General features: G+C 45.6%; 1 protein-coding gene across 1 annotated transcript in view; it reads left to right on the forward strand.

Moving 5' to 3' along the window:
- Positions 1–27961, forward strand: part of LOC140396217 (rho GTPase-activating protein 8-like) — a 122043-nt gene that overhangs the window by 22197 nt on the left and 71885 nt on the right. The window contains exons 2-3 of the mRNA XM_072484533.1: positions 11390–11496; positions 12313–12456. Coding sequence (XP_072340634.1) covers positions 11469–11496; positions 12313–12456 — 172 coding nt within the window. The 5' untranslated portion in view covers positions 11390–11468. The remainder of the gene's footprint in view (positions 1–11389; positions 11497–12312; positions 12457–27961) is intronic.

The following is a 27961-nucleotide window of genomic DNA, read 5'->3' on the forward strand; positions in this document are numbered from 1 at the left end:
GATTTTTTATGAATAAAGTATATTTTTGCAAAAAAAGTTAAAAGGCTATCACTGTTTCCAGGGGATCTACTCTCTGGTCTGTGCCAACCAGTGGGGAAGTTTCAGGGCTAGAAGTGACAGCTGTATTTCTGATTTTGAACCACTTTGCACATGCAAACTTACATTTGTTTTTGTCTCTCTGCTGTGCTCTGGAATCCATTTCCAGTATAAACACAATGATATTTTTGTGAGTACTGATAACCAAGATGCGCACACAACGCACAAGCTGTTCTGTATAATGTTGCAATATCAAAGTTCTTGGGTGGTATATTTCAAAACCTCTGTCTTTAAGGATGGGTGTGTGGTGTAACAGGGGTGTTTGGCACAGTAGGCTAAATAGCTGGCTTGTAAAGCAGACGAAGGCAGGCCAGCAGCACGGGTTCAATTCCTGCCCCAGCCTCCCTGAACAGACGCCGGAATGTATCGACTAGGGGCTATTCACAGTAACTTCACTGAAGCCTACTTGTGACAATAAGCGATTTGCATCATAGGAGAAGGCCATTTGAGCCTGCTTTGCCATTCAACAAGATCATGGCTGATCGTCTACCTTGTAATTTTCCTGTGCTGTTCCCACACCCCTTGATGTTATTAGAATCTAGCAATCTTTCAATCTCTGCCTTGAACTTAATGATTGAGCTTCCACAGCCCTCTGGGTCAGATAATGCCAAAGAGTCACCACCCTCTGAGAGGAGTCCTAAATGGCCTGCCCCTTATTCTGAGGCTATTAATCCTGACCTATTTATACTGTGGAGTGTGTTTGAGGACAATGGAGATTTACACAAGAACTTAGTGTAAATTTACATTTGCACTTTTACCAGTAAAGAATTGTGCATGATGTCAATTCAGAGCCTGTATAAGTCAAATGATGGACTCTTCCTAAATCGATTGGCAGCAATGGTTTATGGCTGCTGCTGGCAGCATCCAGCTATTGTAGACAAAAAATAAAACATTCTCCAAAGGGGTTATTTTTCTCCTGCATATGCCAGGAAAAATGTTGCTTTGCTCTGACAGCACATATGCTGATGAAAGTGAACAAGTAAATTATACAAAAGTTTGGTTGCATAAATTGTCACATACAAGTCCATCCAATTTTAATTCTTGTTTTTTGGTGGCAAAATTCATGTTTAGACCTATACTTGGGTCCACACTCCTTTTCCGTTGATAGGGAGTCATTAGGAATTGGCCATTGTTTTACTCACATTAAAGTCAGCACATGTTTACAAGAGGATGTGGAGGAGTTTAAGACACACCCACACAGAGACGATCCCATATGGTGAAAGAAGAACAGAAATGCAACCGTAAAAGGTTTAGTTCAGTGGCCTACACAGCTGGTTTGTGATGCAAAACAAGGTCAGCAGAGTGGGTTCAATTCCCGTACCAGCTGAGAATTCTGAATTCTCCCTCTGTGTACCCGAACAGGCGCTGGAATGTGGCGAACAGGAGCTTTTCACAATAACTTCATTGCAGTGTTAATGTAAGCCTACTTGTGACAATAAAGATTATTTATTTTTATTTACTATACCCAGCAACCAAAGGTTGTGGAAAGGTCCGCATACTGTTCTTGTGAAAACCACACCTGTCAAGATTAGTGCTCCCTTGCTTTGACCAATGGAATAAAATTAAAGCCTATGGTAAGCTTCGAATGGAAAACCATGCTGAAAATCGACTTCCCTGCAGGCTTTTTTGTGCACGTTGGTGACAACGGTTAGATGGATATGGATGGGGAGAAGCTGTGGATCAACGTTAATGTGGAGCACAGGTGTCCTGGTGACCTACACAAAATTGCATCTTATTAGTGTAGGACATGGTCAGATATCCTGTAACTGATGAGGTCAATAGACCCCAGTGAAAAAATAACATCTAAATTGTAGTTGTATTCAAAAGGGAAGGTGTCTAACATCCAAAGTTCAAATTTTGGATGGATGCCTCAACAAGCCTTTCAATGATCATGTTCACACTAAATAAAATAGATGGATGTTGGGGAGGAATAAATCTTTGCAAAGAGTCAAAATATGCGTGCTGCCCCTTTTGATGTTTTTGTCATTAAATTGCGGGATTTCATTAATGCACAAACTATCATCAGAGCATTTAAAAATATCCAACTCGATGTATGGAGAGTAAGATGATTTATTATGGTGGGATGATTCTGAAATCGAAAGTGCTAAATCTGATCCACAGTGGAATGCTTCCAATAATCTGAGTGAATTCGATTAACTCTTTGCAAGGATTCAGAAGACAACAAATCTTGACAGTTTTAAAAACATTTTGATTGTGGTTAAATGTTTCCTTATGGAATTAATTCACAGCTGTTGTATTGCTTTGACTGAATTTGCATTCCGGACGATATGTTTTTTTTCCCCATGTTACAAAATGGCGATTGCTTATACCAACACTGGCAGTTCACAGTTCAACCTTGGCATATATGTCAACTCGCGTTGGTGGAAAAAGTTTTTTGAGGTATGAAATGTCGACTTGTATGTTGCGTAGAAACCACACCGAGTTTGTTGAAACAAAAGCTTACTTTATTTTACAACTACCATTATATACAGTTTCAGTAGTTCCCTTCTGGGTCTTCTCTCTAGCCGGTGCCCAACTGGCTTGCTTTGTATACCACACGACTATACATTGTTTAGAGGTCCCCTGCCCCCTTAACAGGGGAGCTCGTATTCTGCAAGGTTCACGGGGAATTTAATTGTTCCCACCCATAGGCGATTTGCGGGTTATAACCAGTACCATACCAGTACTTCTGCCCTTTAGTTGGGAAGGTAATCTGCAGCTATTCTTTACTGAAAGAAGAAACTACACAGAGTAGCCTCTCCGTCTTCCTTACAGATATTAATATATGTAAAGTTTTAGATCTTTTCAAACAACCTCAGTGATTCTGTCAATTGCAATGCTTCTGACCCATGATTAGTCATTGCCTTTTCTTTCAAAGGATGTGGGCGTTGCTGGCTAGGCCAACATTGATTACCCATTCTTAATTGCCCTTGAAGGTGGTAGTGAGCTGCCTTCTTGAACTACTGCAATCCATGTGGTGCAGGTACACCCACAGTGCTGTTGGGGAGTTCCAAGATTTTGGCCAGATGACAGTGAAGGAACGGTGATATATTTTGAAGTAAGGATTTTGAATTGCTTGGAGGAGAACGTCCAGGTAATGGTGTTCCCAGGTATCTGCTGCCTTTGCCCTTCTAGATGGTAGTGGTTGTGGGTTTGGAAGGTGCTGACTAAGGAACCGTGGTAAGTTCCTGCAATCAATGTTATTGATGGTACACTACTGCCACTGTAACAGTGGTGGAGGCAGTGAATGTTTGTGGATTTGATGTTAATCATTTGGGCTGCTTTGTCCTGGATGGTGTCAAACTTCTTGAGTGTTGTTGAAGCTGCACTCATCCACGCAAGTGGGGAGTATTCCATCGCACTCCTGACTTGTTCTTTGTAGATGGTGAACAGGCTTTGGGGAATCATGAGGTGAGTTAATTGTTTCAGAATTCCTAGCCTCTGATCTGCTCTTGTAACTGCATTATTTATATGGCTAGTTCAGTTTCTGGTTAATGGTAAATCCTCAGGATGTTGATAGTGGGCGATTATGCTGGTGATGTTATTGAATCTCAAGAGGTGATGGTTAGATTCTTCCTTTAAAAAAAAAAAAATTTAGAATACCCAATTCATTTTTTCCAATTAAGGGGCAATTTAGCATGGCCAATCCACCTACCCTGCACATCTTTGGGTTGTGGGGGCAAAACCCACGCAAACATGGGGAGAATGTGCAAACTCCACACGGACAGTGACCCAGAGCAGGGATCGAACCTGCGACGTCGCCACCGTGAGGCAACAGTGCTAACCACCAGGCCACAGTGCTACCCCGGTTAGATTCTTCCTTGTTGGAAATGGTCATTACCTGGAACTTACTTGTATGATGTGAATGTTAACTTGCCACTTGACAGCACAAGCCTGGATATTGTCCAGGTCTTGCTGCATTTGAGCATGAACTGCTTCAGTATCTGAGGAGTCGTGAATGGCAAACATCCATACTTCTGACATTATGATGCATTGAAGGTCATTGATGAAGCAACTGAAGCAATTTGGGCCTAGGACACTACCCTGAGGAACTCTTCTGTTCAGCTCACAGTAACCGCACAAGGTGTATTTACATATGTAAATTACTGATGTGTGTTTTATTTCCAACCAGTGTAAAATACTTTTTTCCAACCAGTATAAAATTGGAATTCTTTTTTACTTGCAGGTTTGGTAGATTGGCCACGCTAAATTGCCCCTTAATTGGAAAAAAAATAATTGGGTACTCTAAAAAAATTTTAAAAGTTTTGCATTTTACCATAGTTTTGTTTGTTTTCTTTTAACTATCAGCAATGATGGTAACATTATCAAAGGATCAAGTTTGCTGATCTTACTGGACTGGGCAGCATGATACAGCTGACAACAGAGTTGCAGTCATTATTACGAAAGTGTTTCAGTGTTTTCCTGTTTATTAATGTTTTGCATCTCCCAAATAACTAGGCTCAGTTACTATTTGCTCATCAAAACAAATTCAATTCAGATGTAAACATTAAATAAATGTTATTAATTCAAATATGCTATTTGATGGTAATATAATTCAAACATACCATCAAAATGTTTTGGTGTGGATTTACCTTGGCTTCCATGCTTTGAAGGCTTTTGGTGATTGGTGAGGTTTCACTAATACCGTGCTGTCTTGCCTTAACCAAACCTTGGCGAGCTTCGCTTCCCTTTGGACAGACTTGAGATGGTATGGTAAACTTTTTATTATAATCTATATACAAAGACCTCCATATTAAGCACATATTAAGGATAATGTCTGTGCTGCATCTAACTCTCTTGACTACTGATTGTCACAATTACAGCACCAATAATCTTTATTAGTGTCGCAAGTAAACTTGCATTAACTCTACAATGAAGTTACTGTGAAAATCCCCTGGTCGCCACATTCCGGCACCTGTTCAGGTATAGAGGGAGAATTCAGAATGTCCAATTCACCTAACTAGCACGTCTTTCGGGACTTGTGGGAGGAAACAGGAGTGCCCGGAGACACGGGGAGAACGTGCAGACTCCGCACAGACAGTGACCCAAATGCCATCATATATTAATCCATTCATGTTTTCAACGAAAATATACTTTAAAGATCAACTAGAATTGATGGCATTATGGGTAGAATTGTTTTAAGAAGTGCAGCCCTCGAGAGAATACATTGATTAAAGAGAGCGATTAGATGGCAAATGGGGCACTCCAACTAACCTCTCAAAACCTCTGTGGTCTGAAACATCACTCTCTTTATGGGCTTTCACTCCCTGCTATGGATGTTGGCAGAGGACAGGATTTGGCTCAGTTGTGATGCAGTAAAATAGCCAGAATACAAATCCGGATAACTTGCTTGTATGGCTGGCATCTTCAGAACAGCATGAGCCGTGGAATTGTAAGGCCCTGACATGTCGTCTGATGGTTTTTTCTGAGGCAGTAAACTGAGGGCTGTGTCTTTCCTTCCATTTATGATGTAAAAAGCAAAGAGATACAGAGAATTAATGATTTTTCTTGATGGATTTTATAAACTCTCACAAATACTTTTAATAACAGGGAAATGTATGTTAGAAGAAATACATTTATTTGCATAATTAAACACTGCAAAAAAGATGAATGCAAGTGCATTCACAATATGGTTATATCATGCCAAATAATTGCTGAAGTATTATTTAATGATGGCAGATTAAATATTGTCATTGAAATATTAATGCTGTAATTTTTTCGCTCTCATACATCTCCAGTGACAGGCAATTTATTTATCTTCTATTGTGCTTCATGAGATCCATTTGAGGGGTAATCAGATTGCAAGCAAACTGCATTTTATCGCTGTGGCAACATGGTTTTTAAAAGGAATCCTTCAATTTGAAAATCAAAAGAGGTTCAGTGTTGTGAAAGGGGACACAATGTACAGTACATTTCATTTCCATTCTGTTCAGGCAAGGAAACTTAATGAAAGCTTATGATCTGGTGCGTATATCAGAAGTGAGATGTAGCATTATCACGGAGGAACAGAAAATGTCATTTTGAAAAGAAATCAATTTCCTGTGTCTGTCGGAATAAAATGTTCTTTTCGCCTCCAAACTTCCTGACTATTTTTAATAATACTTTGCATGTGTCAAATACCGAACAGCGTTATCTTTCGTTCTGTTAAGTTCGTTAGAAGTCTACAATAAATAAAGTTTTCACAAGTATTTTGCACAGTATTGGCAGTGGCTTACTTGTTCTTAATTTGTCTGAAATTTTATCATAGTTGGCCTTTTATTACAGCAGAGCTACAGAGGCATCAAATGTTGAATTCCCCTCCTGAGTGGGTTAAGGGTGGAGTGGGAATACTATCCACTGAAGCTAATCTGCCCTTAAAGCACTGTTATCACTCAGCGGTAATGCTGTTCCTGGCAGGTGTGTCATTGGTGGGAAGGCGGGAAATTCAGTTCTGATGCTCATAATTTTTTTTTTTGTAAAACTACGCCAATTTAAGGTCAGTACCATTTTCTGAGACACCGAAGAAAGTAAACGTTTGATGCAGCACCGGGTTTAAATGGCACTCCTAAAATGAAGCACGGAGGACAGAGAGCTCTATAAAATAGTGATGCAGCCTGAATGGAATGAGGTGCTGGAGGCAGTCAGTACAACTTGCACAGACAACCAGACAGGAAGCAAAACTTAGAATAAATGGGTCTTTTTCTGATTGGCACGCAGTGACTAGTAGGGTACCGCAGGGATCTGTGCTATGACCCCAACTGTTCACATTATCTCCAAATTTGCAGATGATGGAAAGTTGGATGGGAGGGTGAACTGTGAGGAGGATATAGAGATCATTCAGCAGGATTTGGACAGACTGAGTGAGTGGGCACATGCATGGCAGATGCGGTAAAATGTGGATAGATGTGAGGTTATTCACTTTGGTAGCAAAAATAGGAAGGCAGATTATTATTTGAATGGATGTAAATTGAGTGAGGAGAATACTCAGCGAGACCTTGGGTGTCCTAGTGCAGCAGTCATTGAAAGTAAGCGCACAGGCACAGCAGGCAGTAAAGAATGCAAATGGTATGTTGGCCTTCATAGCGAGAGGATTTGAGTATAGGAATAGAGATGTTTTACTGCAATTGTATAGGGCATTGGTGAGGCCATACCTGAGTATTGTGTGCAGTTTTGGTGTCCTTATCTGAGGAAGGATGTTCTTGCTATGGAGGGAGTGCAGCGAAGGTTTACCAGGCTGACTCCTGGGATGGCAGGACTGTCATAGGAGGAGAGACTAAGTCGGTTAGGATTATGTTCATCGGAGTTTAGTAGAGTGAAAGGGGTTCTCATAAAAACTTACAAAATTCTAACAGGGTTAGACAGGGTAGATTCAGAAAGAATGTTCCCAATGGTGGCGGAACTAGGGGTCATAGTTTGAGGATATGGGGTAAACCTTTAAGGACTGAGGTGAGGAGAGATTTATGCACCCACAGAATGGTGTTTCTGTGGAATTTGCTGCCACAGAAAGTAGTTGAGGCCAAAACGTTGTGTAATTTCAAGAAGGAATTAGATACAGCTCTTGGGGCTAAAAGGATATAGGGGGAAAGGCGGGATCAGGGTATTGAACTTGATGATCAGCCATCAACATAATGAAGGGCCGAATGACTCCTCCTGCTTCTATTTTCTCTGTTTCTACTCCAAAAGCTGACACACCGGCCAAGAGGATCGATGATGTCACCAGGATGGTCAAGATATGACGAGGTACTATTGTCACTGAGGTCTTTATTCAGCTCCTGATCTTTTGTTCTTTTTTTCAACATTTATGTGGACACGGAGTCTCAACCCAAATACTTGAGGGCAAGGCCTGTTCCCTACGCCTTACTCACCAAAGTTAACATGAAACTACAGCACCGAAATAATTTGGGAATCTAATGCCCAGCGCAGTTTGCGGAGTGGGGGGTGTCCTGGTGCTGGTAATGAATCTGCAGAGATTACAAGATCGCGGTGAATAGGGCTTCACCCCTGGACCATTACCTGATGCCCAAAGTGGAAGATTTATATGTGAAACTGGCTAGTGAGTGTTCCTTTACGAAGCTCGATACCTATTTACAAGTAGAGCTGGATCATGTTTCCAAGAAATACACAACTATGAACCCCCATAAATATATATTAGAATACACCTGCCTTCTGTTGGGGGTCTCATCTGCTCTGGGAATCTTCCAACGAATGATGGAGAGTATTCAACAGGATCTGCCAAAGGTAGCCGTATACTTGGATGACTTGCTCATCACAGGTGCCACCGATGAGGAACACATGGACAGCCTGCAAGAAGTGCTCAGATGGTTCTCCCAAGTGCGCGCCCATCTGAAGAGGAGCAATTTCATGTTCTGAGTGGAGATAGTTACATACTTGGGGCACAGGGTGGACGGAGACAGCAGGACCATGAGTGGGTTTGGAGTGCCGTCTAGGAGGGAGCATTCGCCGGGCTGAAAAAACATCTATTGTCCTTGTTCATTACAACCCAGCTGGACTGCTAGTCCTGACGTGCGATGCTCCCCCCCCCCCCCCCCCTATGGCATTGGGTCAGTGCTGGCCCACAGGTGGGACAATGGCATGGAACTCCCTATTGCTTTTGCTTCGAGGATGCCGGCGGACGCAGAACAATGTTGTGCCCAAATAAAGAAGGAAGGCTTGGCGGCGATATTTGGTGTCAAGAAATTCTATCAATAAGTCTACGGACAGCACTTCTCCAGTGTGACCGATCACAAGCCTCAGCTGGTCCTTTTTGACGAGGACAAGGGGATTCCCCCCATTGCATCAGCCCGGATTCAGCATTGGGCATTACTGCTCGCTGCATTATAGGTATTTGTTCCAACATCAACTAGGTACACAGCCGACGCTAGCGCCCTTTGTCATCTCTCATTGCCCATATTCCACCAGTGGCAGGTGAAATGGTAGCAGTTCTCCAATTATATGGATATTCTGCCGGTGGCGGCTGTTCAATTCGAACCGGCCGTAGTGGGATCCGAAGCTGGTAAAACTCCGCCACATGCTTTTGAATGGTGAAATGCAGTGACCCCCTTCCCCCAGCCTTATGCCTAGAAACTCCAGGAACTAAGCGTGGAGGACAATATCCTAATGTGTGGAACTCATTTGGTCATCCCACCACAGAGTTCAAAGCCCCAACTACTGAAAGATCTGCACAATGGTCACCTGGGTACCACTGATGCTAGCTCTAGCTAATATCTGGTAGCCTGACATTGATGGAGTCATAGAGATGGAGACACAGTTGTCCAGCAGATCAGGAGCACCAAAAGCTCCTGCCAGCGACCTCTCTTCATCCCTAGGAATGGCCAGGGCATCTCTGGATGAGGTTACATACTTCTCAGAGTTTTTCAAGGGGTCCATGTTCCTCATTGTCGTGAACACCCACTGAAATGCCTTGACATTTATAAAATGGCCTTGATGATGTCACGGGCCACTGTCAAAAAGCTGAGGTGCTCGTTCAACACCCATGGGATTCCTTAGGTTTTGGTGATAGACAACAGGACATTGTAATTTATGAGTGAAGAGTTCGCCACATTTGCTAAATGGAACAGCATCCAGTACATCAGAACCATTAATGGCCATTTAAATTTAATTCCAAATTTCCACTATCTGCATTATTTGTTCATAAACATAGTTCATTGTACTCTAATACTTCAAGCTGCATTATTCCTTTATGCACAATACATACAATTAATCGATTAAGCCTTCTCCGACATCTTAGCTTGAAAAGCATTTTAATGGCCTGGCAGAAAGGGCAGACCAGATGTTTAAAAGAGGCATAAAGAAGCAGTCCGCAGGCTCCATAGATAAGCGACTGTCATGATTCCTTTTTAACTAGACACTGCCGCGCTTGACGACAGGGGTAGAATCAACAGAACTGCTGATGGGGCGTACGCTTGGGATATGGTTAAGCCTGACTTCCCAAACCTAGTGGAAGTGCAGCAAGAAGCGCAAACGGCAACATAACCATTGGACACCAGTATGGAAGTTTCGTTCAGGGGCACAGTCTATGCCCACAGCTTTGGAGATGGGCACTGTGGCTCCCTGGAGTTGTGCTTGAGAGAACAGGGCTGGTCTTCTATAACGTCAAGATCCATGGGAAAGTCCAATGAAAACATGTCGACAACCTAGATAAACGAAAAGCTGCCCAACCAACAACGTTGATGCCTCCACCGTGCCAAGAACCACCCCTCACCAGGGTAAAATAATATTTAAAGCAGAGCAGTCTTGTCTGAGGACAAGGAAGAAGCAGAAACATGCCTAGTGAACAGCTTTTTGAAGGCATTTAGTCTGAAGGGGTTCCAATCTGTTCTGTGAAGCAACTTTTACTCTATGCCGTGCTGATTTTAAGATCGATTGAGAGCTGCATGTTTCTTTTTATTTAATGGGGAATTGGGTAGTAGTGCTTAGGGGAAGTTCTTTTCGTGTGAAGTTATAGAATTTAATACTGTATTCCTATTGTTTTAAAACTGCTAAAACCCTATTTCTTCATACAATCACCCCTGAAGCGAATCATTCTTTACGCACAGTCTTACAAATAAACTAAAATATTGGGGTCTCGGTCCCCTAGCTACTGTTGGGGTTTGGCCTGGAACTGTAATACTTGCCAGAGGGACAGCTACAGTGAGCTGCTGAAACGCTTTGCGAAGAGTTGTGATGTGTCTTGTTCAAAGTCTTGTGCACCTAGCCTATCTTTGACTGATTTTTTTTTGCAATGGCTATGAATATGCAAGACGTGAGGAAGGACTGTTGAGCTCATCCAAACACGCCCATTTGCTTTTAGACGGCACAAAAAGTCTGTGCAAAAAGCAGCTGATAGTGCAACTGTTTCTCCGATATTAATCGACCATCAGTCCCCAGGGCTTGGTGCAGATCAGTCCTTTGCCAGACGAAGCACAATGCAGCCTTTGTATTGATTATTTTGTATTATAATATTTAAGCTGAGTGATGGAAACTGTTTTTATTCACAGTCCTAGCTAATAGGAGGATGTTACTTTTTAAACTATAATTCTTGGGTTGTGTGGAAGAAGTACCAAATCTCATTGGAATACCTTTCAATTTACTAGCATTATGAACATCCATTAGTTTGACCTGTTTAGGAACAGGGTCATGAAATAAGCAATAAAGAAACTAAATGAGTTTATGAATGACTCACTAACTTTATTTGAATTAGGCTTGTAATGAATTGTGACTCACCACATTGTTGGATCGGAGGAAAAATTATTGAGACATCACGTTAGTCTGTTGGCACCAATATGTTTTTTAAAATGTTTGCATTTCTTTTCAGTTTCTAACTGAATCAAAGGTTGACTCCTCATTGGGAAAAATACATTTGTACGACATTCAGTGCGATTGAAGGAGCTGACATGAATCTGGAGCAATTGGCTGAGAAAGGTAATTGTAGATCAGGGGTAATGTTTAACTTGAGCTCAATCTTGTGGAATTTTACGGGTATGTTGGAAATTCCGACATGCAAGCATGTGAGGTGTGAAGCAATTAGGAGTGCTTGGGACCGTTGTCATTCCCGGAGCTTTAAAGCTGTCTAAAGGAAATGTTAGAGAAATTGCAGTTGTTTTTAAATGGAGATAATGCACAGTCATTTTTCTTTTTGAAGTATTGATTTATTTTCATTCTCCAGTTGAATATATGTTTACTGCCCCCAGCAAGAGATAACATGCAGGACAATGGTGAAATATAAACTTCCTTTTTCTCTCTGTATTGTTTCTCTCTTCCCCACCCAGAAGTGCCTAGCAGAAGCGCAGTGCTCTGGGATGATAGCTATGAACACTTGTCCTACTTCTCTACATTGGCATTCTATTCTATTGAGCGCTTAGACATGAAATAAAAACTCTTAATTTTGCTTCAATTCAGACAAATGAATTCCTGAATGAATACAGCTGTCCTAACTTTCAAAGGTAATCAGCCCTAAGATTGGAGCAAATATCCGTTCATATCCAGCAACAGAAATACATGTGCAACTAAGCTTTCTTCAGAAAAAAATAAGGAAAATGACGTCAAACTGATGATTGATGTGCTAGGAGTCCATTGTTCAATGTTGCTGTGGAAACCTTTCAGAGACAGTCGAACAGAGTTGAGGGGTGGGGGTAAAGAGAAAATATCTCCATATTCCTTCCCCTATAGAGAGCCGGGCAATGTGAGCAAACGTGATGACGCACATTAATACACTTTCTTTTGTTTTATTTTTACCAGAACTTCGTAAAGATGAGGAAGAACAAAGGATACTGAGTGGAGAGAGCTCTGCCTCTGTACTTGCGCCGTTACCTGGAGGGCCTCCCCTGGATCTCAATCACCCTTTTTACGATGTTGCGAGACATGGAATAGTCCAAGTAGCAGGTGGGAAAATAAAACTTAGATTGTCCTTACTGCTTTATCCACACTGACCGGTGATTTTAGAGTTTCCTATTTATTGAATATGCAAGTGTATATAGTATACACAATAATAGTTAACATAAAACCATACAACAGGATTGTGCACAAAAATATAAAATTTATATATTTTATTTCAAAGACTCCTCAAAAGGTACCACCAAATTGCAAACATTTAGTATTTTTTCCACTTAGCAAAAACAACCACCCCTGTCCCACCCACTGGCGACAAACAAATCTTTGAATAGAGGCAAAAACAATCTCCATCTTACATAAAATCCCTCTAAGAGCGAACATGATTTTCTCCAGTTGTAAGAACTGTCACGCCAACACCTTTGGTAGCACCGCCGACCTCCACTCCAGTAGGATTCGCCGCTGGGCGATCAGAGTAGTGATGGCCACGGCATCGCCCCTTCCCCCCTCCCTGCCCTGCTCCAGTAACTCTGGAGGTTGCCACCAGTGGACATGGCACCACCCTCGCCCCCACAATCTCCGACAGTATGTCAAAGACAAGAGGTCCAGAATTGCCCTAACTTCGGGCAAGACTAAAACATATGGACATGATTCGTATGGACATTGCACACCTCTCACATTTGTCCTTTACCTTGGGGAAGAACCTGCTCATTCGAGCCCACTTCACATGGACCCTCTGCACCTTAAATTGTATCAACCTCATCATCAGGATGATGTCGAATTCACCCGGTGCATAATGTCACTCCAGCCCCCACCCCCACCAAAGTCTCCCCCCCCGCCCTCAAATTCCTCCTCCCATTTCTGTGTTATCTCCTTCTCCATTTCCAGCAACCATCCATAAATATCTGCAATCTTCCCTTCCACCAGCTCATCCTGAGTTAACAATCTCTCTAATAGGGTATACCTTAGCAGCTGAGGGAACTATGGTAGCTCCTTGCGCACGAACCCTTGCACCTGTATGTACCTGAATTCACTCTTCCTCGGCAGCTGGTACTTCTCCTGCAAGTCTTCCCACCTCACATGAAGGGATCCCTGACCCACTCTACGCCAACTGAATTCCCAAATACCAAAACCTTGTTTTGGCCAGTTTGAATGGCAGGGCTCCCACATTAACACACCTTCCCTGGGCATTTGCCAGGAAAACCTCCCTCTTTGCCACATTCAAAATTTAGAATACCCGATTCTTTTTTTCCAATGAAGGGGCAATTTAGCATGGCCAATTCACCTACCCTGCACATCTTTGGGTTGTAGGTGTGAGACCCACGCAGGCATGCGGATAATGTGCAAACTCTACATGGGCAGTGATCCAGGGTAGGGATCGCACCCGGGTCCTCGGCACCATGTGGCACCAATGCTAACCACTGTGGCACATTAATTTTATACCCAGAAAATCATAGAATCATAGAAATTACATTGCAGAAGGAGGCCATTCGGTCCATCGATTCTACATCGACCATTAAAAGAGCACTCACTTTTTAAAAAATATATATTTTATTCAAGAATTTTTGGCCAAACATAACAGTTCATAGTGTTTCTTTTAAACAACAATAAAGCAATATAAATAACAGTGGCCAGTTTTAAACAAATAAATAAATAATATATGAACATAAACCAAACTAAATGGCAACTGCCTGCCCAAAAATAAATACTCTCCAAAGATACAATCCAACAGTCCAATATACATTACCTAAAACAAGTGCCTATACATATACAATAACATCCCTGAGAGTCCGTCCGATTTTCCCCCCCCCCCCCCCCCCCCCGGGTTGCTGCTGTTGTCTTCTTCTTTTCCATTCCCTCTATCTTTCTGTGAGGTAGTCGACGAACGTTTGCCACCGCCTGGTGACCCCTTGAGCCGAACCCCTTAGTACAAACTTAATCTGTTCTAACTTTATAAACCCTGCCATGTCGTTTATCCAGGTCTCCACACCCGGGGGTTTGGCTTCCTTCCACATTAACAATATCCTGCGCCGGGCTACTAGGGACGCAAAGGCCAAAACATCAGCCTCTCTCGCCTCCTGCACTCCCGGCTCTTCTGCAACCAAAATATAGCCAACCCCCAGCTTGGTTCGACCTGGACCCCCACCACCTTCGAAAGCACCTTTGCCACCCCCACCCAAAACCCCTGTAGTGCCGGGCATGACCAGAACATGTGGGTGTGATTCGCTGGGCTTCTCGAGCATCTCGCACACCTATCCTCTACCCCCAAAAATTTACTGAGCCGTGCTCCAGTCATATGCGCCCTGTGTAGCACCTTAAATTGTATCAGGCTTAGCCTGGCACACGAGGACGATGAGTTTACCCTACGTAGGGCATCAGCCCACAGCCCCTCCTCAATCTCCTCCCCCAGCTCTTCTTCCCATTTCCCTTTCAGCTCATCTACCATGATCTCCCCCTCGTCCCTCATTTCCCTATATATGTCCGACACCTTACCATCCCCCACCCATGTCTCTGAGATCACTCTATCCTGCACCTCCTGCGTCGGGAGCTGCGGGAATTCCCTCACCTGTTGCCTCGCAAAAGCCCTCAGTTGCATATACCGAAATGCATTCCCTTGGGGCAACCCATATTTTTCCGTCAGCGCTCCCAGACTCGCAAACGTCCCATCTACGAACAGATCTCTCGATTGTGCTACCCCTTCTCTTTGCCATGCTCCAAATCCCCCATCCATTCTCCCCGGAACAAACCTATGGTTATTTCTTATCGGGGACCGCACCGAGGATCCCGTCTTTCCCCCATGCCGTCTCCACTGCCCCCAAATTTTCAATGTAGCCACCACCACCGGGCTTGTGGTGTATTTCTTCGGTGAGAACGGCAGCGGTGCCGTCACCATAGCATGTAGGCTAGTCCCACTGCAGGACGCCCTCTCCAATCTCTTCCACGCCGCTCCCTCCTCTTCTCCCATCCACTTACACACCATTGAAATATTGGCGGCCCAGTAGTACTCACTTAGGCTCGGTAGTGCCAGCCCCCCCCCTGTCCCTACTACGCTGCAAAAATCCCCTCCTCACTCTCGGGGTCTTCCCGGCCCACACAAAACTCATAATACTCTTCTCGATTCTTTTGAAAAAAGCCTTCGTGACCACCACCGGGAGGCACTGAAACACAAAAAGGAATCTCGGGAGGACCACCATTTTAACCGCCTGCACCCTCCCTGCCAGTGACAGGGACACCGTGTCCCATCTCTTAAAGTCCTCCATCTGTTCCATCAACCGCGTTAAGTTAAGCCTGTGTAATGTACCCCAATTCTTGGCTATCTGGATCCCCAAGTACCGGAAGTCCCTTGTTACCTTCCTGAACGGTAAATCCTCTATCTCTCTGCTCTGCTCCCCTGGATGCACCACAAACAACTCACTTTTCCCCATGTTCAATTTATACCCTGAAAAATCCCCAAACTCCCCAAGTATCCGCATTATCTCTGGCATCCCCTCTGCCGGGTCCGCCACATATAGCAACAAATCATCCGCATACAGAGATACCCGGTGTTCTTCTCCTCCCCTGAGTACTCCCCTCCACTTCCTGGAACCCCTCAATGCTATGGCCAGGGGCTCAATCGCCAGTGCAAACAATAACGGGGACAGAGGACATCCCTGCCTCGTCCCTCTGTGGAGCCGAAAATAATCAGACCCCTGTCCATTCGTGACCACGCTCGCCATCGGGGCCCTATACAGCAACTGTACCCATCTGATATACCCATCTCCAAAGCCAAATCTCCTCAGCACCTCCCACAAATAATCCCACACCACTCTATCAAATGCTTTCTCTGCATCCATCGCCACCACTATCTCCGCTTCCCCCTCTGGTGGGGGCATCATCATTACCCCTAGCAGCCTCCGTATATTTGTATTCAGCTGTCTCCCCTTCACAAACCCAGTTTGGTCCTCATGAACCACCCCCGGGACACAATCCTCTATCCTCGTTGCCATTACCTTGGCCAGAATCGTAGCGTCCACATTCAGGAGGGAAATAGGCCTATAGGACCCGCATTGCAGCGGGTCTTTTTCCTCCTTTAGGAGGAGCGATATCGTTGCCTCTGACATAGTCGGGGGCAGCTGCCCCCTTTCCCTCGCCTCATTAAAGGTTCTCATCAGTAGCGGGGCCAGCAAGTCCATATATTTCCTATAGAATTCAACTGGGAATCCGTCTGGTCCCAGGGCCTTCCCCGCCTGCATGCTCCCAATCCCTTTCACTACTTCCCCCTTCTCAATCTGTGCTCCCAGTCCCGCCCTCTCCTGCTCCTCCACCTTAGGAGATTCCAGCTGATCCAGAAAGCACATCATTCTCTCCTTCCCATCCGGGGGCTGAGCTTCATATAATCTTTCATAAAATGCCTTGAACACTCCATTCACTCTCTCCGCTCCCCGCTCCATCTCTCCCTCCTCATCTCTCACCTCCCCTATCTCCCTCGCTGCTCCCCTTTTCCTCAGTTGGTGGGCCAGCAACCTGCTCGCCTTCTCCCCATATTCGTACTGTACACCCTATGCCTTCCTCCATTGTGCCTCTGCATTACCCGTAGTCAACAAGTCAAATTATACATGTAGCCTTTGCCTTTCCCTGTACAGTCCCTCCTCCGGTGCCTCCGCATATTGTCTGTCCACCCTCAGAAGTTCTTTCAACAACCGCTCCCTTTCCCTACCCTCCTGCTTCCCTTTATGTGCCCTAATAGATATCAGCTCCCCTCTAACCACTGCCTTCAGCGCCTCCCAGACCACTCCCACCTGAACCTCCCCATTGTCGTTAAGCTCCAATTACCTTTCAATACACCCCCTCACCCTTAAACACACCCCCTCATCTGCCAATAATCCCATGTCCATTCTCCAGGGTGGACGCTGTTCTTTTTCCTCCCCTATCTCCAGGTCCACCCAATGTGGAGCGTGATCCGAAATAGCTATAGCCGTGTACTCCGTCCCCGTCACCTTCGGGATCAGTGCCCTTCCCAAAACAAAAAAGTCTATCCGTGAATAAACTTTGTGGACATAGGAGAAAAACGAAAACTCCTTACTCCTAGGTCTACTAAATCTCCAGGGGTCTACTCCTCCCATCTGCTCCATAAAGTCCTTAAGCACCCTAGCTGCAGCCGGCCTCCTTCCGGTCCTGGACCTCGATCTGCTCAGCCCTGGGTCCAGCACCATATTAAAATCTCCACCCATTACCAACTTCCCCACCTCTAGGTCCGGGATACGTCCTAACATACGCCTCATAAAGTTGGCATCATCCCAGTTCGGGGCATATACGTTCACTAAGACCACCGCCTCCCCTTGCAATTTGCCACTCACCATCACGTATCTGCCCCCACTATCCGCCACTATGGTCTTTGCCTCAAACATTACCCGCTTCCCCACTAGTATAGCCACCCCCCTGTTTTTTGCGTCTAGCCCCGAATGAAACACCTGCCCCACCCATCCTTTGCGTAGTCTAACCTGGTCTATAAGTTTCAGATGCGTCTCCTGCAGCATAACCACATCTGCCTTAAGTTTCTTTAGGTGTGCGAGTACCCGTGCCCTCTTTATCGGCCCGTTCAGCCCTCTCACATTCCACGTGATCAGCCGGGTTGGGGGGCTCTTTACCCCCCCCCTTGTCGACTAGCCATCTCCTTTTTCAATCCAGCTCCTCACCTGGTTCCCACGTAGCCGTATCTCCCCCCAACGGCGCCCTCTCACCCCGACCACCCCACCCCATACTAGCTCCCCCTTCTCCCCAGCAGTAGCAACCCAGTTAACACCCCCCCTCCCCCCCGCTAGATCCCTCAATAGCGTAATTGCACCCCCCATGTTGCTCCCAGAAGTCAGCAAACTCTGGCCGACCTCGGCTTCCCCCGTGACCTCGGCTCCCACTGTGCGAGGCCCCCTCCTTCCTGCTTCCCTGTTCCCGCCATGATTACCATAGCGCGGGAACAAAGCCCGCGCTTCCCATTTGGCCCCGCCCCCAATGGCCGGCACCCCCAGCTCCTCATCCTCCCTCCCCCCCCCTCCCCCATGACATGGGGAAGAGAGAAAAGTTACAGGGTCGCAGGATTAACAACTTGGGAAATCATCTCTTCCCCCTTTTCCCCCTCTTCACCCCACATATTCACCCCACCACTTTGTCCCAAACGTTCTTTTTCTAGCCCGCTTATTCCAGTTTCTCCTCGACAATAAATGTCCACGCCTCTTCTGCCGTTTCAAAGTAGTGGTGTTTCCCTTGATGTGTGACCCACAGTCTTGCCGGCTGCAGCATTCCAAATTTAACCTTCCTTTTGTGCAGCACCGCCTTGGCCCGATTAAAGCTTGCCCTCCTTCTCGCCACCTCCGCACTCCAATCTTGATATACGCGGATCACCGCGTTCTCCCACCTACTGCTCCGAGTTTTCTTTACCCATCTGAGGACCATCTCTCTGTCCTTATATCGGAGAAATCTCACCACTATGGCTCGAGGAATTTCTCCAGCCCTCGGTCTTCGCGCCATAACTCGATAGGCTCCCTCCACCTCCAACGGGCCTGTCGGGGCCTCCGATCCCATTAACGAGTGCAGCATCGTGCTCACATATGCCCCGACGTCCGTCCCTTCTGCACCTTCGGGAAGACCAAGAATCCTTAAATTCTTCCTCCTCGCATTATTCTCCAGCACCTCCAGCCTTACCACACACCTTTTGTGTTGTGCCTCGTGCATCTCTGTCTTCACTACCAGGCCCTGTATGTCGTCCTCATTCTCAGCAGCCTTTGCCTTCACGACCCGAAGCTCCTGCTCCTGGGTCTTTTGCTCCTCCTTTAGCCCTTCAATCGCCTGTAATATCGGGGCCAACAGCTCCTTCTTCGTCTCCTTTTTAAGTTCTTCCACGCAACGCCGCAGGAACTCTTGTTGGTCAGGGCCCCATATTAAACTGCCTCCTTCCGACGCCATCTTGCTTTGTGCCTACCTTCCTGGCCGCTGCTCTACAGGATCCACCGCAATCCGGCCACTTTCCTCTCCTTTTTCCATCCGTGTCCAGGGGGGATTCCCTTCTGGTTTACCGCACAATGTTTTTAGCCGTTAAAATTGCCGTTGGGGCTCCTATTAAGAGCCCAAAAGTCCTTTCCACCGGGAGCTGCCGAAACGTGCGACTTAGCTAGTCATCGCCGCACCCGGAAGTCAAAAGAGCACTCTACTTAAGTTCATGCCTCCACCCTATCACCATAACCCAGTAACCCAACCTAACCTTTTTGGACACGAAGGGGCAATTTAGCACGGCCAATTGACCTAACCTGCACATCTTTGGCTGTGGGAGGAAACCGGAGCACCCGGAGGGAGCCCACGCACACTCCTGGGATAAAGTTCAAACTCCACACAGTCACCCGAGACCGCAATTGAACTTGGGTCTCTGGAGCTGTGAGGCAGCAGTGCTAACCACTGTACCACCCATAAAATCAAAGTGGAGAATGCGGGCATCGATCCCACTTCCTCTCGCATGCAAAATGAGTGCCCTGCCACTTCAGCTCATTTCCCCTGGTAAAGGGCACCAAACTGCGCTAATATGTCCATTATTTTCTCCATACACTTCTGCGGGTTTGAGACCTAAATCAGCAGATCACCCACGTATAACAACGCCCTATGCTCCCTACTTCTCCTTTTCAATGCCTTTCCACTCTCTTGATTACCGAAGCACAGTAGCCAAAGACTGAATAGCCAACGCAAACAGCAGCAAGGATAGCGGACATCCCTGTCTCATGCCCTGTGTAGCCAAAAATATCCTGAGCTCATTGTGTTCATCCTCACACTTGTCATGGAGGCGGCATAAAGCAATCGCACTCACGAAATAAACGTTGGCCCAAACTCAAGCTACCCCAGGATCTCAACAAGTACCTCCATTCTACCTGGTCAAAAGCTTTCTCCACGCCCATTGAAATAAAAACTTGCAGCATCTTTCTGCTAGACAGAGTCATCGCCACATTTAACAGTCGTCTAATGTTGCCCGATAACCACCGCCCTTAACAAATCCTGTCTGATCCTCAGAGACCACTTCCCGCACACACCCCTCCAGCTGCCTCACCAACACCTTAGCCAGCAACTTCACATCAGTGTTTCACAGGGAGACGGGCCTAGCCGACCCCCAACTCCATAGGGTCCTTATCCTTCTTTGGGAACAAAGAGATCAAAGAGATCGATGCCTGAGCTAGCGTGTCTGGCAGCTCCCCTCCCATGGCAACAAATCATTATACACCCCCAGGAGATGGGGCAGCAAATTGTTTATAAAATACTACCGGAAAACCATCTGGCCTGGTGCCTTCCCTGGCTGCATCAACCCAAAGGACTCCTGCAGTATCAATGGCGCCTCTAATCCCTTCCTCCTCTCTGAGAATACCAGCCTCTGGGAATACCAGTCTATCTAAAAAATGCCCTATCTCCCGAGTGGAACGTCTGCCCCACCATCCCTTTCTTAATGTCGTCTGGTCCTTCACCCGCAGATGTGTCTCCTGCAGGAAAACCACATGTGCCTTTAAGTTTTTCAAGTGTTCAAACACCCGAGACCGTTTACCAGGCTGTTCATCCCCCGCACGTCCTACAACACTATCCTCACCAGGGGTTTCTGAACTCTCCCTCTATTAAGGTCTGCCATCTCAACCTTTCACGAGACTCTCTCGAAATTCAACTCCTCAAGAACTCCACCATATCGGATTCCTCCTTTCCAGGCGGTTCCGACCTTCAAGGTTTCTTACAGAATTATTTTTATCTGGCACAGACACTATTGCACCACCCTAATCCTGAGCAATCTCTCGGGAGGCCACCTTCCGCCTCAACTGACAGGCAAGAGACGACTGGCCTTCTCCCCATACTCATTCATTACCCCCTTCAAACGCAGCAACTGGTGCATCGCCTTATCAGTGGATAATAAGTCAAAATGTATCTGCAGCTTCTTCCTACTAGCCAGAAGCTCTGATGTAGGGTTACTCGAATACCTACTATCTATCTAACAAGATCTCATCCACCAACCTTTGGTGTTCAGCCCTTGCCTTGTGGGAGGAAACCGGAGCACCCGGAGGCAACCCACGCAGACATAGGGAGAACGTGCAGACTCCACGCAGACAGTGAACCAAGCTGGGAATTGAACCTGGGACCCTGGAGCTGTGAAGCAGTAGTGCTAACCACTGTGCTACCGTTCTGCCCGTGATTGTGCACAAAGATGGGACGGCATGATAGCACAGTGGTTAGCATTTCACAGCGCCGAGGACCTGGGTTCGATTCCCGGCTTGGGTCACTGTCTGTGCTGAGTCTGCATTTTCTCCCTGTGTCTGTGTGGGTTTCCTCCGGGTGCTCCGGTTTCCTACCCCAAAGTCCCGAAAGACATACTTTTTAGGTAATTTGGACATTCTGAATTCTCCATCTGTGTACCCGAACAGGTGCCGGAGCGTGGCGACTAGGGGATTTTCACAGTAACTTCATTGCAGTGTTAATGTAAGCCTACTTGTGACACTAATCAGAATTATTATTTATTATTAAGATAATTTTTGAGTTGAAGAAACAATGAGAGATAGAGCCATCTATTATGATTGATTTCAAAACTGTTTTATGTCTAAGTCATGAAGTTATACTGCCATCAAAATCAGTTACACTGAAGGTAAAGTGGGCTCTGAGCCACCCGTTACAAAATCAGCATTGAAAAGGGCTATTGAAGAACCACCTGGAAGCCACTCACAGCTGCGGCTGCATGAGAACAACAATAAGTTGTCACTGCAGATGCCTTGCCTACAAAAGGAGCCAACTGCCTGTTGGACTGAAACAATTGGGAGAAAATGATGCCCCTCTCCCGGCGGTGAGCCACGGAGTGGACACATTGTGAAGGTCCATCCTGTAAATCATGAAGAGGAAGCTGTGCATTAAATTGGGAAGCAAATCTGTGAAAAGATGCTGACTCTGCTCCTGGCTTTCGTTCTCTCCCCTCCACCACCTTGGTCCACTTCTTCCTAACTTCACCCTGATCCCTGTTTTGTTTTTTTGCAAAAATATACTTTATTTGAACTTTAAATTATTACTGGGCGGCGAATATAGCCATGGTCAGGAAATAGGTAGTGGGGGAGGGTTCGGTGTGAGAGTGGATGGAGGCAGGCCACATGTAAGGATATGAGCTTAGGGACACTGCTAATGGCGCCGTTGCCATTCTCGCTGACCATGTACTCCATAAGCCTGCTAGTGGTCGCGGCTCTGAGGAGGGTGTGGAGACAGTGGTGGCAGCACAGGGAGCTGGAGAGGGCGTTGGTGTGGGCATGGATTTGCTGATATCATGTCGGAGGTACTGAAGGTAAGGGAAGAGTCCAGAGGTAGTGATTTTTGGTCAGATGACACGGGAGTTCAGGAGGCGTGAGAGACCGATGTCTTCACCTTTGCCTCCCTGGTAGTCCGGAGACGGACTTTATTGACATAGAGGGACCTGGAACCCCTGAAGGTGCGGGTGTGGGTCAGTGGCATTGCTGGGTTTCTCCGGCTCGCGAAGATCAAGTTCAATGTTAGGGTTTGCCCGGAGGTGCCAGCTGTTTATCAAGTTCTTTGGGGAAAATTAAGCTGTCAGCGGGGTTTGGCGGGGGAGGTTGTCAGCGGGGTTTGGCGGGGGAAGTTGTCAGCGGGGTTTTGCGGGGGAAGCTGTCAGCGGGGTTTGGCGGGGGCCGGGGGGGGGGGAGGTTTAAAAAGGGGAGGCATGGGGAGTTGGGTGCATGGGGTGTTTGGTGGGGAGTTGGGATTGGATTACTGTGCGGAGTCTGCACATTCTCCCCCTGTCTACGTGGGTTTCCTCCGGGTACTCCGGTGGGGAGTTTGGATTGGGTCACTGTCTGTGCAGACTCCGCACATTCTCCCCGTGTCTGCGTGGGTTTCCTCCGGGTGCTCCAGTTTCCTCCCACAAATCCTGAAAGATGTGCTGTTGGGTAATTTGGACATTCTGAATTCTCCCTCCGTGTACCCGAACAGGCACCGGAATGTGGCGACTAGGGGCTTTTCTCAGTAACTTCATTGCAGTGTTAATGTAAGCCTACTTGTGACAATAATAAAGATTATTTTTAAAAATTGATAACATTTTTCAAAAAATAAAAATACTTTACTCATAAAAATATATGAATGAACATTATAACCCTTTCAAAATGTTATCACGGGGGTCACATGATGTGAACATGGAAGCAGCTCCATTTTTGCAAGCTCTGGCTCTGCTCATCTTGCAACCGTTTATTTTATTCTGGTGCACATTTCATATTTGCTTTGGAGATATATGTCTTGAGCTATGTCCCTGGAAGATCCCGATTGGTATTATGTGAAGAGGAACCGAGATAAATTGTAGCAAATTCTTGTTTGACCGTGGCGGTCGGAGTGGGGCCCAGCTTGCAGTGGTGCTGTTGCTGGTGAGCAGGCTTTCACCTTGGCGATGCTGTGTGCACCCGAACAATGGCTACCATTGAGAATGTTGTTCTGGATGAAGATCTCGGCTCTGTGGTGCAGGTCTTTAGAGCTTACTTTGAAGATTTGCAAGGTATCCTGGGGGAAATGGTGGAGGCGTGTGAGAGAGCTTTTGCATTTGCACTTTTCCTGGTACGGGTCCATCTTTGAGACATCGAGATCCTGGTGTGTTGCTTATCCTGACGGGCTCCGGAGGTAGGGGCTTGGCAAAGTGCGTCCATGAGCCTGGGGACGACTGGCCCTATATTATCCTGCTCTTGATACTCGTCACAAGCGGTTGGAGGTGACCGAGCAGATTGAGTCATTCCCTCCTGCCAAACCCCGGCTGGGGCCTAGCTTAGTGGAAGTGGAGGTGCTTCATCTGTTGGAATCCTTGAGAGATCCTGAGGAGTGCTTGTTGATGCTGTCTTGGTGTCGGTCTTCTCGAGCAACATTGATGGTGTCGTTATCTTGCAATTCTTCTTCTATAATCCTGGAGTTGCTCCCTTGTGATTATGTTGTTCATTGTTTATTGTTGTCTTTTTTCCTGGAAGGATGTGCGAGATGTGATTTATGAGGGTGAGTGTCGTCTGTTATCCTGTTCGAGCAAAATCTATATTGGGGTGGAGTTGGATGGTAGGGTTATTTAAGTCCTCGCTGAGATTGAGGATAGCGCCCTCCCCCCCCCCCCCCCCCCCCCACCCCCGCCTTCCCCAGTTCGAGCTAATCGTCTCAGGTTTTTATTTTGTTCTTTTGTTATTCTGGATTTCAGAATCTTGCCTTTCTCCTTCAGTGGCCTGGGAGATTATGTATAACTGGGAGGACTGGGGTCCTTCTGACTCTTACTTGAGCTTGAGGTTTTTTCTTTTTGGTTCTTTTTTTTTTTAAGGCCTATTAGAATGGGAGAATATTGAGTGGCAGCACATGTTGAGCTGGAGTTAGTTAAACCTTGGTTAGTCTGTTGAAGAGAGAGATTCTTATGGGATGAATCCCACCCCATCGTGATAGCCATTTTAAGATGCTTCCATGATGCGAAGAACCAACAGAAACACCAGGAGTACCCAGGAGGAGTTGCAAAATGGCTCCAGTGAGGGTAAACTGGACATTTTTGAGTGTTTCTGCAAATCTAACAAACTTTAATCAAGATAGAAGGCAAGAAAATATTTATTAAACACACTCCATCCATGAAATTACAAATCCAGACCGAAACAATTAGAGTTTCTGAGGGAAGTTAATGGTAGTCAAGAATATTAGTCTGTTACAGTGCAAGCTTCAATACCACCTTTTTAAAATGGTTTCCGGTATTAACATATTAGAAGAAGATCTAGACTGGCTTCAACCACTACTCCACCATCCAGTAAACATCAAGGGAGGGATTCTCTGTTACCTCAGCTGGCCAATTGGGTTTCCCATTGAGGGCTGCCCCACGCTGTCAAAAACGCACAGGTGTGAGTGCGCTACCAGCGGGGCGGAGGATCCCACCGATGGAGAGTCCTGCAGCAAATTACAAGATCGGATGGAACAAACATTCTAACCAATGGCAGGATAATTTCTCCTCTTCATTGTAAAGGGTGACAGATCATTGATTCTCACTTCTTGTCTGCAATCAGTGCACATCCTTGTTGACTGGGGATGTTGCCACATTTCTAGGAAATCTGGAGAAAAACATGATGCCCAGCATTTCATAGAGCAATCTTCGTCCTTCAATTTAGAAGCAGTGGAATTTCAGCTTTCAGTAGCTGGGGAGGTTTATTCCATGAGCAGCGAGTTCCTTTCTACCACAGGGACACCATCCATGAGACCCCATGCAGAGGTTCCAATTATGAATCCCTCAGTTCATTATAAAGTTGGGCCAGAGGTGGCAGATACAAAAGGCACTGTGCCAGATGGTGACTATTCATATGAAGACCTGTTGGACATGACCTGGCTCTTTCCTGAAGGAAGAAATGAGGAAGAGGTAGTTGCAATACCAGTCTATTGGAGGATTGGAGTCTTCCAATCGATAGATGCACCATATGAAGTCTCTGATGCCTTTTTTTGAATAGTCCACTGTGTTTCTAGTGATTTGAGCAGCAATCCGATCTTCCACTGAACCTACCTATTGCTATCTGGCTATGAACAGTCTTCCAGAGAGAATACTTTGGCTGATTCCATGTTGGGAGTCCATGGAGGATCACACTGCCAAAGAGATGGTAGCACCTATTTCCAGCAATGAAAGTCAATCGAAGCCCCATTCCTCAGTGCTGGCTGAAAGTCTGTTCTCCTCTGGGGATGTTCGCATAGAAGTTGCAACAAAATTCTGAAGCTGCAGAATCCTGTGCAGCTATTCATCTTCAGTAAATTAATCTTCATTTTGTCATTGAAATTCTGCGCCTTGCAAAAAATTCTGCTGGGAAATCCTTCCCAGAGCCCATGGTGGAGCAGCCTCACGCAGTGTGGAGTGTGGCTCTTACCACTGCCTACAGAAAGAAGAATTTGGGAAATCATCTTTTCATTTCTGGAATTTCGTCTTTTTTTTCCCATCATTGTTCCAATTCATTGCAATCTCAGATCCTCAATACTTTTTCTGTCTTTGATACCGCGGTAAATTATATGGCTGTGAGTTAAAAATTCATTCATCTTCTGAAGGTCATTCCCTGTGTGTATCGAGGGAGCAAAACCTTCTTCAGAGTCTTAATTTCTTCTTTTGGTCCCAGAGAGTCCAAAGATTTATGCCTTTCAAGTTTCTCTTAGGTTCAGACTTTTATTACAGACGACACATTGTCCTTGCAGTTCAGTTGTCCTGAAAGCTGCACTCTGCTGACCAGCAATGCTGCAAAGTTGCTGTCCTATTCTGCTGATGCTGATATTCTCCAAGGCCAGGAGGAAAGCCCTCACACCTACAAGACTTATTCCCTGAGGGTCGAGAATATTTTGGGAGACTGCTTCCCTCCTCAGGACTGTGACTTGGGGAGGGGAAAATTTTGGAATTGGATAGAAACTGTAGCTACAGAAATGTAATTGAAGAGCTAAGGCATAAGGGGAGGTGTAGTATAAGGGTTAACAGGATGGATATACTAAAGTATGATGATGTATCACTGACATTTGTCAGTCGCATGTTAGATGAGAGAGCGGTTGAAACACACTAGGAGCAACTCTCTAACCTGTTTTGATGTAGTACTAAGTACTTACAAGTACCAAAGTATGACTACAGTATGACTACAGTCTGCCTAAGGGAAGATAGATCACATGACACTAACTAAAAAAAACCATGCATGACTCCACAGACCAGACGGACTATCAAAAACATTTTAGTTTTTAATCTTGATGTAAAACTAAATGCTATTAAGAATTTTGTGCTTGCCTAAATAGCTGCATACCTATGTTCAGATCGTCCATGCTCAATACTTGTAGTTTAAATTCATATTTTGTATACTGCTGTCCACACATAGTGTAAGAATGTTTCATGTGGCTCAGACACACACACTGTGCAGCACAGTTAATATCTTAATTCATTTTTCAAGGGGTAAATCACATTTTTATGGTCATTCAAAGACTGGTTCTGCAGAATTTCCACAATCTGTGTATCAACCCTCACCTGGTCAAATGTTCCATTTGTCTGAAATATGAAGGTGAGACTCTGGAATAAGTTGACCACTTCCATATCTTGGCAACTGACCACTCCTTCTACAACTACGGCAGTGAGTGTTTGATAACAAAAAGTCCTAGTGTACATCAAAACACTGCAATGAAACCTGGACTGTGTACCAGTGACAAACAAAAAAATTAGAGAGGTTCCATCAGCATTCTTATTCTGTATCCTCTGGACTCATTGGAGGGCCTGTAAACAAATGCTCAGGTCCATCTGGAAACAGATCTCACAAACATTCAGGTAAAATCAACAGCATTGAACTAGATGCTTCTGTGTCCTGGTGGCCAAAAAAAATCTTCGCCTGCCTGGTCCTTTTTTTGTAGACTCTCCAATGACAGCGTTCCAGGTGGGGAACAAAGAAAATGCTTCAAAGCCACTCTGAAGCTTTCCTTGGCAACGTATAGAATTTACATTAATGATTGGGAGGAGCTTGCTATAATTGTTCAACACTGCAACAATTGTCGTTCAAGTTCAAAGCAAAGTTGGGAGAGGGTT

The sequence above is a fragment of the Scyliorhinus torazame genome, chromosome 19 (genome assembly GCF_047496885.1).
Source record: "Scyliorhinus torazame isolate Kashiwa2021f chromosome 19, sScyTor2.1, whole genome shotgun sequence".
In the NCBI taxonomy this organism is placed as follows: Eukaryota; Metazoa; Chordata; class Chondrichthyes; order Carcharhiniformes; family Scyliorhinidae; genus Scyliorhinus; species Scyliorhinus torazame.